The sequence below is a fragment of the Lynx rufus genome, unplaced genomic scaffold (assembly GCF_022079265.1).
Source record: "Lynx rufus isolate CCGP_SWC_20201006 ecotype Redwood Valley unplaced genomic scaffold, mLynRuf1.p SCAF_1, whole genome shotgun sequence".
Classification (NCBI taxonomy): Eukaryota; Metazoa; Chordata; class Mammalia; order Carnivora; family Felidae; genus Lynx; species Lynx rufus.
In genome coordinates, this window is record NW_025814823.1 from 10,420,157 (window position 1) to 10,437,301 (window position 17,145).

General features: G+C 40.5%; 1 protein-coding gene across 1 annotated transcript in view; it reads left to right on the forward strand.

Moving 5' to 3' along the window:
- Positions 1 to 16,325, forward strand: part of B3GLCT (beta 3-glucosyltransferase) — a 119,205-nt gene extending 102,880 nt beyond the window's left edge. Inside the window, exons 14-15 of the mRNA XM_047078539.1 lie at positions 3,668 to 3,812; positions 15,853 to 16,325. Of these exons, the coding sequence (XP_046934495.1) occupies positions 3,668 to 3,812; positions 15,853 to 16,020 (313 nt within the window). The 3' untranslated portion in view covers positions 16,021 to 16,325. The remainder of the gene's footprint in view (positions 1 to 3,667; positions 3,813 to 15,852) is intronic.
- Positions 16,326 to 17,145: the final 820 nt, after the last annotated feature.

A 17,145-nucleotide genomic window follows, 5' to 3' on the forward strand; every position in this document is an offset into this window, starting at 1 on the left:
CATGATTTTTCTTAAATAGCAAGTCAGGATCAGTTAAGGGCTTGAAACACCAATGAATGGATCATAGTCATCATTTAAAAACAGTGTAATATAAAATGGAATAGAATAAAATTGAAATATCATAGTCTATCACACGTGGTAAGGGCAGGTGTTGTCTTGTGAAATTTTGTTTTTCGTTTTGTGCACACACAACACATATAAATGGTTGTAGTATGAAAAGCGTTTCTTGTTTTCTCACTGGTTTACAGTCAGTCAGTCTGTGAAAACCCTTGCCTTCAACTGTCTCTGTTAAGCCCCACAAAGCAGAGCTGAATCAGGAGCGTGGACTCCAGTGATTGGTGTGGAGGTATTGTGTATTTGCAAAATGAGACCTTTGCCCTCTTTGAATCCAAGTGTCTGGTTTTCACTTTGTTGCTTACTCCTTGAACATTCAGGTATCTGGAGACAGTTTATTCAATAACCAACCATTTCCTGTTCTGAAATACTTACCTCTGTTTGGGTAGGAAGCTGTGATCAGGATGTCACCATTCTCTTTGGCAGCCATACTGGAAAGGGGCTGAGGGCCAGTGTTACCCAGAGATAGCCCTGACCCGTCCGTCTGCTAGAAGAGCAGGAGGGGCGGGCACGTTTCTGATGCACTTTTATCTTCTGTATGTGCTCTTGATTTGCGCGCACGGCCTTCCGCAAGCCCTTGTCTCCCATTTCAGTTTTCCTTATGCTTAAAATTAGTATGCTCTGTATGAAAAGAGATCACATCTTTTTAATATTTAAAAGTTGGAGGATAGAGCAGATATACCATGATATGTTTGGTAGTTTTCCATTTTGGGGGGCAACTTCTTTTTGAAATAACCCATCAGCATGCTACTAAACAAGTGTAATTAAGGACTCCTGTGTACTTAGTTTATGTGACTAATTAATGTAAGACTGTTCTGTGTGAATAGGGAAAAATAGAAAAAAAAATACTAATACAGATTTTTCAGAGAGTAGGCCAGGAGAAAAGAGTGGGCTTCCCTTTTCTTTCTCGTTCTACTAGATGCTGGCAAAAGAAAAAAATAAAGTGTTTTGACTTAAATTGGGTTTAAGATAAACACGATTATAGCTAGGATTGGGATACAAGTACAGTTGGCTTTTAAACAACATGGATTTGAATTGGGCATGTTCACTTGTATGTGATTTTTTTTCCCAATACAGTACAGTGCTATAAATGTATTTTCTCTTCCTTATGATTTTTTTTTCTTAATGTTTTATTTATTTTTGAGACAGAGAGAGACCGAGCACGAGCAGGGGAGGGGCACAGAGAGAGAGGGAGACACAGAATCTGAAGCAGGCTCCAGGCTCTGAGCTGTCAGCACAGAGCCCGACGTGGGGCTTGAACTCACGAACCGTGAGATCGTGACCTGAGCCGAAGTCAGAGGCTCAACCGACTGAGCCACCCAGGCACCCCATTATGATTTTCTTAATGACATTTTCTTTTTCATAGCTTACTTTGTTGTAAGAAAACAATGTATAATACATATAACATACACTGTGTTTATTGTTCATGTTATCAGTAAGGCTTCTGGTCCACACTAGGCTATTAGTAGGTAACTTTTGGGGGGAGTCAAAAGTTATCATCAGAGTTTAACCTGGACGTGGGACTGGCCCCCAAACACTGCATTGTTCAAAGTCAAGTGCAGTTTACTTAGGAAATTCCCTTTGACATAGCATCAGATAGATGTTTTAAGGGAAGTGTTTGTTTATAGCTGATGCATGTTCCCTCACATAGACCCTTTTCCTGGGGTCAGGTAGGTGAGCGGGAGATTGACTCAGCATGTAGATGCTACCCCAGTCACTGGGGGGCACTGGACTCTGAGAGAAAGAGGACTTCTGGTGAGTTTTTATATGTACAGTTTTCCTTTTGGTACAGTTCACAAGAACTGTGTTTCTTCTTCTTTTTGTTTCTTAAGTTTATTTATTTTGAGAGAAAGAGAGCAGGGGAGGGGCAGAAAGGGAGGGAACTAGAGAGAATCCCAAGCAGGCTCTGCACTGTCAGCACAGAGCCCCATGTGGGGCTCCGACTCACAAACTTGTGAGATCGTGACCCGAGCTGAAATCAAGAGTCTGACGCTTACCTGACTGAGCCCCAGAACTGCGTTTCTTCTTCTTTTTAAATGTTTAATCATTTTTGAGAGGGAGAGACAGAGCATGAGCAGGGGAGGGGCAGAGAGAGAGAGAGAGAGAGAGAGACAGAATCCGAAGCAGGTTCCAGGCTCTGTAGCTGTCAGCACAGAGCCTGACGCGGGGCTCAAACTCACAAACCATGAGATCGTGACCTGAGCCCTAGTTGGACATTTAACCGACTGAGCCCCGCAGGCGCCCCCAGAACTGTTTCTTCTAGTTGTGTAGTCCGATTTCCTTGTATCGTCTTCATTAAAGTGCTGCTTTTTCCTCTTGTCTGGTCGTGTCTCATCGTGCCTTCTGGCCTCTTCGCCAGGGCAGAGAGAATGTCCTGTGTGCCGCTGCATTGCCAGCACACGGTCACTGGTGTTAAGCTACATTGGACTGAGCCCAGCTGAGTTTCGCATCAGGGATTGTATTCAAGGTCTTTGTCCTGTTTTCCTTCCTACTAGACTGGTCCACAGAGCTCCCTCCTCCCTGGGAAAAAGGTCTTTGTAAAGGCAGCTTCGTTCCCACTTGTTTGACGCGTCCGGTTTTGCTGAATGCTTAACTGTGTGCGACGCCCTGTATTTGGGCTCTGGGAATATATGGATAAGTTTGAGATAGTTTTGCCTTCAAGGAAGTCATTGCCTATTGGGAATGAATTTGTGAACCATATTGTGAACCCTTCAGCCCTATCAGCTATCGGATTATTCATAATATGAGAAGATTCATTACTACTGTAGGACCACGTGGTCCTATATTTGGGGACCAATCTATATTTTAAAAAGAGGAGGATTTATTGCAGGAACTTGTTACAGATGTGCTGGAAAGGGCTGGAGGGAGAAAACAGAGCAGGTGGCCTTACCTAGAGCTTGGTAACTACAGAAAGCTGCTACTGCCCCAAAGGCTAGAGGAACAAAGCAAAGGCCGTATTCTGGAACCTGTTCTTGAGGGTGGAAAGCACCCAACGTACCAGGTCAAGTAGCATCCTAGCACTATTTGGGGCAAATCTCTCTCTCTCTCTCTCTCTCTCTTTGTTCTTTCTCTTTCTCAAAATCACCTTAAGGATGCTTCTGCAGACTTGGAATCACTTGGACAATGCATGGTTGTTCCAGGTAGATTTGATACTATTGTCAGTCAGCACCTGTACGAGTAAGGCGCTTGGGCCCATCTACTTGCTGGGAATGTTGGTGGATTTTGTTACTGATCTCACTGAGAGTGTTCCAACTAAAGAACTACTCTAATTTCCAATGGCATATTAAGAAAAAACCATTGTACGGTGTTCGTTTTCAAGAAATCTATGAAGACATACAGTTGCCTATTAGATAGGTAAACACCTCTTCAAAGTAAAATTTCCTTTTGTAGAAAGCACCAAACATTTCCCCCAGAACAACTATTAGATATAAAACACTGCTGAGGTCTGTGTCTTTTTAAGAGTGTGGCCTCTCAACTATATTTCTTTATTTAGATTAACGGTCTCCAGGAGCTGCTCTAACCCCTTTCTTTGTCTGCTCTGGCTTCCCACTAGAATGGTCTTCAGCAGAGAAGCAATCAGGAGACTTCTCGCCAGTAAGTGTCGCTGCTACAGCAATGATGCCCCCGATGATATGGTCCTGGGAATGTGCTTTAGTGGGTTGGGAATCCCTGTGACACACAGCCCTCTCTTCCATCAGGTGAGAACAACATTTTTATTTCTACCTCAGAGGGAGAGAGGGGGATTTTCTTCTCACTTAAGGATCCTACTTCATTCCCTTCCTATATTCTTTTGGAGACAGTCTTAAGAACTGTGGATGGGCTCCGGATCTCTTTGTCCAGAGGGTTGATGCTGTTCCATCTACGGCAGGAAAGTGGAAAACAGAAAGCTCTGGAAAACAGAATGGTGTTTGACCAGTGTCCTTGAATATAGAACGAGGGAAAAGCTACTCTTTTTTCCCCCTCTGTTTTTGAGTTAAAACATTGGTGGCATTTAAAATTATTAAATGCTATCTAGAAATACGCACGAACGACCTAATATTTCTGCTGTGTGTATGCCACCAAGTGAATGTAAATCTGTCCTGTCCTCAGGTTTTACGCTGTCCACCGGCTGCTTTTTTATTGGGCTTTCTCCTTTCATTGCTATTAAGCTGAGTGGCTAAACTCTGTTACACTTCAGCATAGTATCTCAATAAGCATATATACTGGGGGTATATATTTTTGTTGTCTGCGACGATGTTTGCCGAGGATAGTTGGTGCTTTGGTGGCTTCACCATACTGCAGTTTGGGTTGGGAGAAGGGCATCTGCATTATGTTTGGTAGTTTTTTTTGTTTTTTGTTTTTTTCAGGAATCAGCTCAGCGAATGTTCTGATGGTGTAATAATACAAATGTTGTCATGTTTAGTAACCAGTAGCAAATGCTATCATACCAATTTAGAAAATTGAACATGACAGAAATAGCACTATAGGAAATAACTTGAACAAGGCAAAGAAAATGTTTGCATTATCAAGACAGGCAGAATCCATTTTGGCATCCTTGAGGACCGCAATGGAGAATAGAAATAGACCTTTTGTAATAAGAAATGTATGAGAAATCTCTTTCTTGGTACCAGTCAGTACTTCTCCATCTTTTAAAACCTTGAGAGCCCTTACCCATTTTAAGCCTATGTATTGTGTTATGGGGTGACTTAGAGAAGCAAATTATTTTCTCTTGCTCTTTCTCTCACCCCGTGTCATAGTGTTTCACTTCTAGAAAAGGAAGGGTAATTAAAACTGTTGGTTTAAGGGGAATAATTTGTCACCGTTAATAGGACAGTCTTGGGTTTTATAGCACCAAGGGAAGAATATGCTGGTAAAGAAAATGATAAAGAGAAAAGAAAGAAGGAAAATAATCCTTAAGCAAAAAATCCTTTGAAGATAATTAAAAATAAAAAAAAATTGTCATTTCCCAGACTTTAGGACTCTTGATTTCTCTAATCCACATAATAAATGGTAAATCTTTCCAAAATTGTAAAATATGCTTAAAGCCTATCCTCCCCAACAGATACCACTGTATCTTCTAATTCTTAAGCCTCTTTTAGAGAGTTTGCTATGATTTGGAGATTATTTCACGTTTATAATGCTCGAATACTGATCCAAACAGTGCATTGGTTCATACTGAGAAACACATATGAGGCATAGAGATAAAAATCTAAGATTCCTGATGAGTTAGAGATAGAGTGGGCTTTAGGAAAATAGTCTCAGAGACAAAGTAGCCTGGGCCAGTCTCCTCTTTTTAGTCAGTTTATTGTGAAATCATAGGCTTAGAAGGGGGCTTCAAGGAATATGTAGTATATCCTTTTATTAAAAACAAAGGGTCTAGAGCATATGGTTTTCTGTTCTTCTAAAATTATATGCCAACAATGGGGATGGCAGCATGCAGTGGCCAGCCAGTGAAACCTCTGCGCAAAATTGTCAACATACTCATTTCAGGACTCTGGAAATCAAACAAACAAAAGCAGTGGGAAGCACTCATTCCTGAAAAATTGCGACGGTTTCAGTAAGACCAACGGAATATGAGGCCTTCTGAGGCCTTTCTGCCTGAAGACCCCTCAGCCTCCACTTCCGCATGCACCCCACCTTGGTTGGAGAGAGCAAGAACAGTTTGACCAATATGGGCCTAGCTGGAAAAAAACAGCAGCTTTGCTGTCAGAGGGGGTGGACTTGGTTTGGGGAGGGAGAGATATTAAAGGTTAGAGCAAAATCAACAGAAAAACAGCAGAAAAAATTAGTTATATTGGAAAGATCAGCTGATTTGGTAAACCTTTAGCTAGGTTGCCCAAGAGAAAAAGAAGACAGAGATTACCAAAAGGAATTAAAGAGGGGACATCATTACAAGCCCTACCAAAATTGTGCCAACAAGTTAGACAATTTGAGTGAAAGGGGAGAAATTTCTAGAATCACACTCATTAGCCAAACTGGCTTAAAAAGAAACAGAGAAAGTATTTGAACCTACATACATTGATGGAATTAAAGGAGTGAGAATACTTTCTGATTCATTTTATGAGGCCAATATTAACCTAGTATGTCAAAGATGCATATTGTTATCCTTCGAGCAAGCACTTAGAAGATCACTCCAAAAATAAGCAAAGGGATTAAAATGGTATATCACAAAAAGAAACGGCAAGCCAATATTACTCCGGAGCATAAATAGAAAAATCCTTAACAAAATATTAGCAAACTGAATCCGGCAATATATAAATGGGATTATATGCCATGCCCCAGTGGGATTTACCACAGGAATGCAAGCTTGGTTTACCGTCCAAAATCAATTATTTTTACATACCATATGAATAGAATAATGAATAAAAGCCACATGATCCTCTGATTAGACACTCAAAAATATTTGACAAAATCTAACACCCCTTCATGATTAAATACATTGCAATCCAAGCCTATCTCAAAAAACAAGAAAAATCCCAAATACAAAATCTAACAGGACACCTAAAGGAAATAGAAGTAGAACAACAAAGACATCCCAAACCCAGCAGAAGAAGATAAATAATAAAGATCAGAGCAGAAATAAACAATATAGAATCTAAAAAAAGACTGTAGAGCAGATCAATGAAACCAAGAGTTGGTTTTTTGAAAAAATAAACAAAATTGACAAACCTCTAGCCAGGCTTCTCAAAAAGAAAAAGGAGATGACTCAAATAGATAAAATCATGAATGAAAATGGAATTATTACAACGAATCCCTCATAAATACAAGCAATTATTAGGGAATACTATGAAAAACTATATGTCAACAAACTGGACAACCTGGAAGAAATGGACAAATTCCTAAGCACCCACACACTTCCAAACCTCAAACAGGAAGAAATAGAAAATTTGAACAGACCCATACCCAGCGAAGAAATTGAATCGGTTATCAAAAATCTCCCAACAAATAAGAGTCCAGGACCAGATGGCTTCCCTGGGGAATTCTACCAGACATTTAAAGCAGAGATAATACCTATCCTTCTCAAGCTATTCCAAAAAATAGAAAGGGAAGGAAAACTTCCAGACTCATTCTATGAAGCCAGCATTACTTTGATTCCCAAACCAGACAGAGACCCAGCAAAGAAAGAGAACTAAGGCCAATATCCCTGATGAATATGGATGCAGAAATTCTCAACAAGATACTAGCAAATCGAATTCAACAGCATGTAAAAAGAATTATTCACCATGATCAAGTGGGATTCATTCCTGGGCTGTAGGGCTGGTTCAATATTCGTAAAGCGATCAATGTGATACATCACATTAATACAAGATAACGACCATATGATCCTGTCAATCGATGCAGAAAAAGCATTTGACAAAATTCAGCATCCTTTCTTAAGAAAAACCCTCGAGAAAGTTGGGATAGAAGGAATGTACTTAAACATCATACAAGCCATTTATGAAAAGCCCACAGCTAATATCATCCTCAATGGGGAAAAACTGAGAGCTTTCCCCCTGAGGTCAGGAACACTACAGGGGTGTCCACTCTCACTGCTGTTGTTTACCATAGTGTTGGAAGTGCCAGCATCAGCAATCAGACAACAAAAGGCAATCAAAGGCATCCAAATTGGCAAAGATGAAGTCAAGCTTTCACTTTTTGCAGATGACATGATATGATACATGGAAAACCCTATAGACTCCACCAAAAGTCTGCTAGAACTGATACATGAATTCAGCAAAGTCACAGGATACAAAATTAATGTACACAAATCAGCTGCATTCTTATACACTAAGAATGAAGCAACAGAAAGACAAGTAAAGAAACTGATCCCATTCACCAAGAATCATGAAATACCTAGGAATAAACCTAACCAAAGATGTACAAGATCTGTATGCTGAGAACTATAGGAAGCTTATGAAGGAAACTGAAGAAGATACAAAGAAATGGAAAAACATTCCATGCTCATGGATTGGAAGAATAAATATTGTTAAAATCTCAATAATACCCAAAGCAATCTACACATTCAAATGCAATCCCAATCAAAATTGCAGCAGCATTCTTCTCGAAGCTAGAACAAGCAATCCTAAAATTTGTATGGAACCACAAAAGACCCCAAATAGCCAAAGTAATATTGAAGAAGAAGACCAAAGCAGGAGGCATCACAATCCCAGACTGTAGCCTCTACTACAAAGCTGTAATCATCAAGACAGCATGGTATTGGCACAAAAACAGACACATAGACCAATGGAATAGAATAGAGACTCCAGAACTGGACCCACAAAAGTATGGCCAACTAATCTTTGACAAAGCAGGAAAGAATATCCCCAATGGAAAAAAGACAGTCTCCTTAACAAATGGTGCTGAGAGAACTGGACAGCAACATGCAGAAGAATAAAACTAGACCACTTTCTTACACCATTCACAAAAATAAACTCAATGGATGAAGGACCTGAATGTGAGACAGGAAACCATCAAAACCCTAGAGGAGAAAGCAGGAAAAAACCTCTCTGACCTCAGCCGCAGCAATTTCTTACTTGACACATCTCCAAAGGCAAGGGAATTAAAAGCAAAAATGAACTATTGGGACCTCATGAAGATAAAAAGCCTCCCCACTGCAAAGGAAACAATCAACAAAACTAAAAGGCAACCAACGGAATGGGAAAAGATATTTGCAGATGACATATCGGACAAAGGGCTAGTATCCAAAATCTATAAAGAACTCACCAAAATCCACACCCAAAAAACAAATAATCCAGTGAAGAAATGGGCAGAAGACGTGAATAGACACTTTTCCAAAGAAGACATCCAGATGGCCAACAGGCACATGAAAAGATGCTCAATGTCACTCCTCATCAGGGAAATACAAATCAAAACCACACAGATATCACCTCACGCCAGTCAGAGTGGCCAAAATGAACAAATCAGGAGACTATAGATGCTGGAGAGGATGTGGAGAAACGGGAACCCTCTTGCACTGTTGGTGGGAATGCAAATTGGTGCAGCCGCTCTGGAAAACAGTGTGAGGGTTCCTCAAAAAATTAAAAATAGATCTACCCTATGACCCAATAATAACACTGTTAGGAATTGACCCAAGGGATACAGGAGTGCTGATGCATAGGGGCACTTGTACCCCAATGTTTATAGCAGCACTCTCAACAATAGCAAATTATGGAAAGAGCCTAAATGTCCATCAACTGACGAATGGATAAAGAAATTGTGGTTTATATACACAATGGAATACTACTTGGCAATGAGAAGAATGAAATCTGGCCATTTGCAGTAACGTGGATGGAACTGGAGAGTGTTATGCTAAGTGAAATAAGTCATACAGAGAAAGACAGATACCATGTTTTCACTCTTATGTGGATCCTGAGAAACTTAACAGAAGACCATGGCAGAGGGGAAAGGGAAAAAAAAAGTTAGAGAGGGAGGGAGGCAAACCAGAAGAGACTCTTAAAAACTGAGAATAGACTGAGGGTTGATGGGGGGTGGGAGGGAGGGGAAAGTGGGTGTAGGGCATTGAGGAGGGCACCTGTTGGGATGAGCACTGGGTGTTGTATGAAAACCAATTTGATAATAAATTTCATATTAAAAAAATAGAAAAGTGAAAAACAAATAGAAGAGAAGGCTCTCTCAACAAACTAGAAGAGAAAGCCTCAATCTGATAAAGTGAATCTATAACGTACCAAAACTGGGAACAAGGCAGGGATGTCTGTCTCACCGCTTTTATTCAGCACTATACTCAGAGGTTCTAACCAGTGCAACAAGGTGCAAAATATACATGTAAGGATACAAATTGGAAGGGAGGAAGTAAAACTGTCTGTATCCATAGACCATATGATCTTGTATGTGGAAAATCCTCCCTATCCACCTGTCCACCAAAGGTGGCGGTGGAGGGCGGAGGCGGGGCCAAACTTCTAGAACCAATAGATGAGTTTAGCAACGTTGCAGGCTACGAGGCCAATGTACAAAAGCAATTGTACCGTTTTGGCAACAAAAAATCCAAAAATGAAGAAAACAATGCCATTCACAATAACATCCAAATGAATAAAAATACTCAGGCATAAACCTTCGAGGAAGTTACATTGCATACTGTACAACAAAATTCTGAGAAAAATTAAGATCTAGTTAAGCGAAGAGACAGAGACCATATTTATGGATTGGAAGACTCAATACCACCATGATGGCAATTTACTCTGCTGATGTTTTAATACTTAAAATAGATTTTATTATTTCACCTTACTTAAAATTAACTTATTCTGAATGCCTAAATGAAGCGTTCTGGATCAGAGAGAGATTTTTAGATTAAACAAGTCACAGTATGGGGCGCCTGGGTGGCTCAGTCGGTTAAGTGTCCGACTCCGACTCAGGTCACCATCTCGCGGTCCATGAGTTCGAGGCCCGCGTGGGGCTCTGGGCTGACAGCTCAGAGCCTGGAGCCTGCTTCCCATTCTGTGTCTCCCTCTCTCTCTGCCCCTCCCCCGTTCATGCTCTGTCTCTGTCTCAAAAATAAATAAACGTTAAAAAAAAATTAAAAATAAACAAGTCACAGTAAATAAGAGCCTATCTTGTGTCCACCCCCACCCCACCTCCACTGCCTCTTCGACCTAGTTTTACCTCCAGGGCACTGCGCTAAGGGCCAGCTCAGTTGTCCCACAGGAGTGGCCCGATACCCCACGGGCAAGTGACAAAGAAAAATTGTTTTCTCTGCTTCTAAAGAGGAACGCTTCCTTTACGTCAGCATTTTGGTGTGCAGATACCTCATTCGTCGTTGAAAGGTAAATGTATCCCAGAGTGAAAGTGTACAGGTTTTCCTGGCACTTCGGGGCTTACCCTCTAGACCTAGTTCAGGGATATAACAGTTGGCCTTCTCAAGAGATAAGGGAAGTTTTGGGGCGCCTGGGTGGCTCAGTCGCTTGAGCTTCCGACTTCCACTCAGGTCATGATCTCACAGTTCGTGGGTTTGAGCCCCGCGTCGGGCTCTGTGCTGACAGCTCGGAGCCTGGAGCCCGTTTCGGATTCTGTGTCTCCTCTCTCTCTCTGCCCCTCCCTTGTTCATGCTGTCTCAAAAATAAAAAATAAACAGTAAAAAAAATTAAAAAAAAAGAGATAAGGGAAGTTTTACTTTCCTTTGGGATCAGAGCAATTGACTAGACAAATGGACTGTGAGATGTTTCTTGGGGGTTAATAAGGGTTTTTTTACAGGAGCACAGAAATTCAGGGAAATTTTATTGCCCCACGTTTCCCAAATTCACCTATAAATTCAGTGTGATCCATATCAAAATCATAGCAGTCTTCTTTTGTAAAAAATTGACAAGCTGATCCTAAAATGTGTATGGAAATACAGAACAATTCTTAAGGAGATCAAAATTGGAGAATTTACCCTTCAACGATTTCATAACTCACTATAAAGCTATGATAATCAACACAAGGTGCAAGTAGTATAAATATTTTATATATAATTATATATAATATATATATATATAAATATCAATGAAATATATATATAAATATCAATGAAATATATATATGTATATATATATAAAATATATCAAAGAACAGGATAGAGATTCTAGAAATAAACCCTCTCATTTATGGTAAACTAATTTTTCACAAAGATGCCAAGGCACTTCAGTGGGGACGTGGAACCAGTCGTGCTGGACCAATTATATATTTCCACCCACGAAAAATGAACTTGGAACTTTCCCTCATACCTCACGCAAAAATTAACTCAAAATGTATCATAGTACAAAATATAAGCGCTAAAACTGTAAACTGCTGGGAAAAAACGTAGGGGTAATTCTTTGTGACCCTAATTTAGGCAAGGATATATGGCATCGAAAGCATACTCCACAGAAGGAAAAATTCATAAATTGGACTTTATGAAACTTAAAAAAAAACCAACCTTTCCTCTTTAAAAGATATCATGAAGAGAAAGAAAAAAAATCATAACGGAGAGAAATGTTTCTAAATTACGTATCTGGTAAAGGACTTGAATCCAGAATTATATAATCATCTTTTGCAAGTCAACAAGAAAATAAACTGCTGAGTTTAAGATGGGCCAGTGATTGAACAGACATTTCACTAACGAAGATACATGAATGGCTAATAAGCACGTGGAAAGATGCTCAACCTTGTTATGAGGGAAATGCAGACTAAAATCACATCGCCTAGAATGGCCCTAAGCCGAACGACAGACTCTTCCCGGTGTTGGTGGGGCTGTGGAAAAGCTGGACCTCTCCTGGGAATATAAAATACACTCATTTTGGAAACGTTTTGGTGGTCTTTAAAAAGTTAAACATATATGTGGTAGGCAATTTATGACATACAGTCTCACTGGTCCCCTCCTGCTGGCATTCATACGCCGCGTATTCCCCTCTCTGGCGTGTGGGCCCATTGGGTATGGAAAAGGTGATGGGGGCTCTCTTCTGTAATTCGGTTACAAGGGATTGTGACCTCCAACTTTCTTGTAGACTCTCCCTACTTCCTTCTTGGCTTGCAAGTTTTGTTGAAGCAAGCTGCAGGGGGCTGGGCGTGGCAGTGAGGCCCTCAGGTCACTAGTCCAGAAGGAACTGAACGTTACTAGCAACCCCAGAGTGAGCTTGGAAGTGGATCTTCCAGTCGAGGCTTCTGATGAGATCATAGAGCCTGGGCTGACATCCTGATTACAATCTTGTGACAGACCATGAAGCAGAGGTCCCAGCTAAGCTGTGCCCAGACTCCTGACCCATGAAACCTGTGTGATAACCACTGTGTGTTGTTTGTGTGGTATATCCACTCAATGTAATATTGCTCACAATAAAAGTAATGAACTATGATACATGCAGCAGTGCTAAGTGAAGGAAGCCAGGCACAAAACATTCGTGGTATATGATTCCACTGATAAGAAATTTCTAGAAAAGGCAGTACTATAAAGAAAAAGCAAATCAGTGGTTTTTTGCGGCTGCCAGTAGGGGTGAGGATTGACTTAAAATGAATGCCAGGGAATTTGGGAGAATGTAGCCTTCTAAAACTGGATTTGTGGTTGCCTAAATATGGACGTTTACTAAAAATTTTCAAGCTACTGTTACTGTGCGTGAATTGTATGATATGTAAATCATATGTCAATATAGCCGTAAAAATGTGTTTGTCTGAAGAAATACAATTTTAATCTCCATTTATTGCTGTTCAGTGTGCTCTAATATTTACAGATTAAATTTTGATTTCACCCCAAGTTTGTCCTTCTCATGCAGTTTAAGCCATCTCTGTCCCTGTGCACAGCTTCCCATCATGCTCCACGTCTGTTCTTAAGGCCTCCTCCCACACTCCTGGCCCTGACTGGTACTTCCTTTTGGCATTTTGAGCAACGAGATGTGATTCTCAGAGTCCATCTAGACTTCTTGGTGTTACAGATGCCTCTTTTCACTTTTCCAGTTTTGTTTTGTTGTTTTTCATAACTGCATTTTCCAGAAATGATTAGCCCATTCTAATAACTTTGTAAGCCAGCCCTTCACTCGTATCCATGGCCCCTAAGATACAAATGCAATCACTTCTGAAATCTGCATGAATACAGGGAAAGATACTATGGATTAATTTTTTTTCCTATGAGATGCATTTGTGTCTCTAACAGTTCATTTCTAAATGTGAAAAACGAGCCAAGAGTTGTTTCCACTGTTTTTCTTTCTTTCTTCTGGGACCATCAACAACTGCGGAGTTATCTGAAAATTGAACTGAGAGTATGTTTTTCCTGAGTTTTCTTCCACGCCAGTAAACTCTCAGAAGGCCTTGCAAGTAAACATCATATATGAATCCCCTCAGCTAATATTCAAAACTTTCTCACCTCTGTTAGACTTTATTCCAGTATGTATATTTGTCTTTGTTTTCCCTCTTCCTTTAAAATTTCCTTCTTAGATTTTTAACCCCATGAGCACTTAGAATTTTTAAAGCACAATAAATGGCTGGTATGGAAGTTCTCCCCCTACATTATTTTGTTTTTTTTTTTTTAACGTTTATTTATTTTTGAGACAGAGAGAGAGCATGAACGGGGGAGGGGCAGATAGAGAGGGAGACACAGAATCGGAAACAGGCTCCAGGCTCTGAGTCATCAGCCCAGAGCCCGACACGGGGCTGGAACTCACGGACCGCGAGATCGTGACCTGAGCTGAAGTCAGACGCTCAACCGACTTAGCCACCCAGGCGCCCCTCCCCCTTCACATTATTTTGAAGGCTTCTTTGCAGATACTATTGTTTGAACCCTCATGTGAGTGGAATATTTGTGCCATTCCTGGATAAAGCCTCCCAAGGAGGCCAGGGCAGTAAAGGCACTGTTGATGTGCCCAGCCTGTGGCACAACGGAATGAGGACCAGCCGCACTGCCCTGGAAGGACGCTGGACCAGGATCTGAGCCGGGGACCTGCTCTCACCCCCGTTCCATTCCTGGCTTGTCAAGTTACCCTAAGAAAGTTACAATCTCTGTGAGCTCTGTTTTCTCATCTATAAATTGGTGACAAATCCCTGATCATCTCGCAAGGTTGTCTCAAGGGTTGAATGAATGAGATAAAATTTAATGAGGGTATTCTGTGAACCATTTAAGAGAGTTTAAGTATTCATAGCAGGCATTTTAAGCAGAATATAATAAAATTTTAGCCTAGAGAAGACTTGTTTTTAAAATGTATCTTAGGAGCACCTCTCGGTGGCTTAGTTGGTTGAGTATCTGACTTTGGCTCAGGTCGTGATCTCACAGTCCGTGAGCTGGAGCCCAGCATGAGACTCTCTGCTGTCAGTGCAGAGCCTGCTTCAGATCCTCTGCCCGCCCCCCCCCCCCCGCAGCCTCTCCCCCACCCCTCTTGCTGTGCTCTCTCTAAAATAAAAAAGTGAAACATTTTAAAAGTGTATCCTATGTGGGTTTAATAAAGCCAAGACTGTTTCAGTATTGATAACCCAGTGAGTGACTGTATAACACAGATGGGCGATATAAATCTGTAAACAAGCCTTGAGAGCAGGTGGATACTTTGTTCAGAGTAAACGAAATAGTATCTGGTTTCAGTTTCCTTCCATAGCTGCTAGGTTACTTCAATCTCAGTCATTCTAGGCTATGATTCTGCTTAAACATCATTTTGTTAAGTTCTAGAGGATATTGTAACGATGACAATGCAAAAAGTTTTTTTGGCTCTCTTGCAAACTGTTTCCAGTTATTCAATGTGTCTCTTCACATTTCTGCAGTCAGACCAGACATCTAGATAGGAAGAGAGCATTGAGATACTTTATCCTTCTCCCTGATTCCCTGATGAGCTCCACATTTTCCTACTCTAAGAGACTTACGCCTAATTACACATCAGGTCAGTGGACAGGCCAGGGGAACCCTGAGAACTCTTCACCCTGTCCTACCACACACACACACACACACACACACACACACACCACATATGGCCAGAATTTCTTTCGAGAGGCCTGGGAAATAGCAGTTTTTCTGCCTTTTTTTGCACGTTATAATAGTGACTTAAATGACTTACCAAGGAAAGCTTTTTATATTTATCATGGTTGAGGGATCTCCTAGAGGTCTGTGGAACACAGAAGCAAAAAGTGGTGCATTTGGAATATTTAAGTAATCGGAGATACAAAAGCAGGGAGCCTGGAGTCAGAGGGAGGGTGGTGGAAAAGATTTTCTTGCTTGCTTTTAGATTCTCATAGCCAATATCAAATATTGAAGAAAAGCAGTCACTTCATGAATTCAAATGCTATTCTGAAGCAAAATTGTTTTCGGTGCTAAGAGAGCATAAACCTCTGTTCCTCTTCTCGCAGGCCCGGCCCGTGGATTATCCTAGGGACTACCTTTCTCACCAAATTCCCATATCTTTTCATAAACACTGGAACATCGATCCGGTAAAGGTATATTTCACGTGGTTGGCACCCGGTGAGGAAGACAAAGCCAGGCAGGAGACACAGAAAGGCTTTAAGGAAGAGTTGTAAAGCGTGCTGGCCTATGAGCACAGTTTGGTTACGAGACCGGAGTGGAGGCTGGCATCGTCCTGCGAGCTGTGACCACATTGCTTCCATGTGCCACATGGCATTGGGAGACTCTGACTTTAGGTGGAAATTATGTATATGGTATTTTTTGAAGGGGGGGGAAGAAACAGATTTTTTTTTCTGGGAAAAATCACTTGCTTTTTGCATTATGCGGTTATTGTAATATACAGTGATTACTGTGTATTTTTCAAGCTGTGATACAGCAGCTTTATTACTGTCACAGAAAAATAAATGGTACCAGAAGTCTCCTTCCTGTTTTCTCTCTTCATTATAAAGTGTCAGATGGGCATGAGACTGGCAAGACATGACTGTGTGTGTATATATATATATATATATATATACACACACCCACTCTACAGTGTGTATATATATATAGAATATATATATTCTAGTGTATATATATATAATATATATAGAAGAGGCAACATCCGTTGACATGGGTATTACCATGATGTGAACTTTTTAACCATATTATTAATGATGAAAATTATTTTCTGGTTATTCAGTAGGAATAATGCTGTATTAAATATTCACCAAACATCATAAAAGTCGAGATACGAAGTCCCCTGTAGTCTATAATCAGGGTTGTTATGTTTTATCTGTTTTTCTGTTGGTGCCTCATAAAAAGAGAATAAGAAGTCTTCTGCTAGAGCTTTCTATTTCTTTCTTTAGAGGTTCATCTCTGTTCTATTTCTCCCCGAAGCCCTATCTTTATGACCTACTTGTAACACAAAAGTGTGTTGGATTCTGCCAGAAAATAGTGTTCTCAATATTTAAAAACAATGTTGTCGGGCTTTATTCAAGTCTGTGAGTTCTGTGGAAGTCTCAGGAAGTGAATTAAATTAATTTGTACCTGATGTTTTACTCTTATTTTTCTTTGAATGTTACTTAACAACTCTCTCCTGGCTCATAATAGACCCCCCAGTGTACCGTGAAACCCTAGTGGAAAGCCAGCATGGTGATTTAGTAATTTCCCTGGGTTCTTACAAAATGAGATTTGAATATAGTATTTTGAAACAGCTCTAGTTTTCAAATCATATCTTTAGTATCTAGTAATTTAACACATTC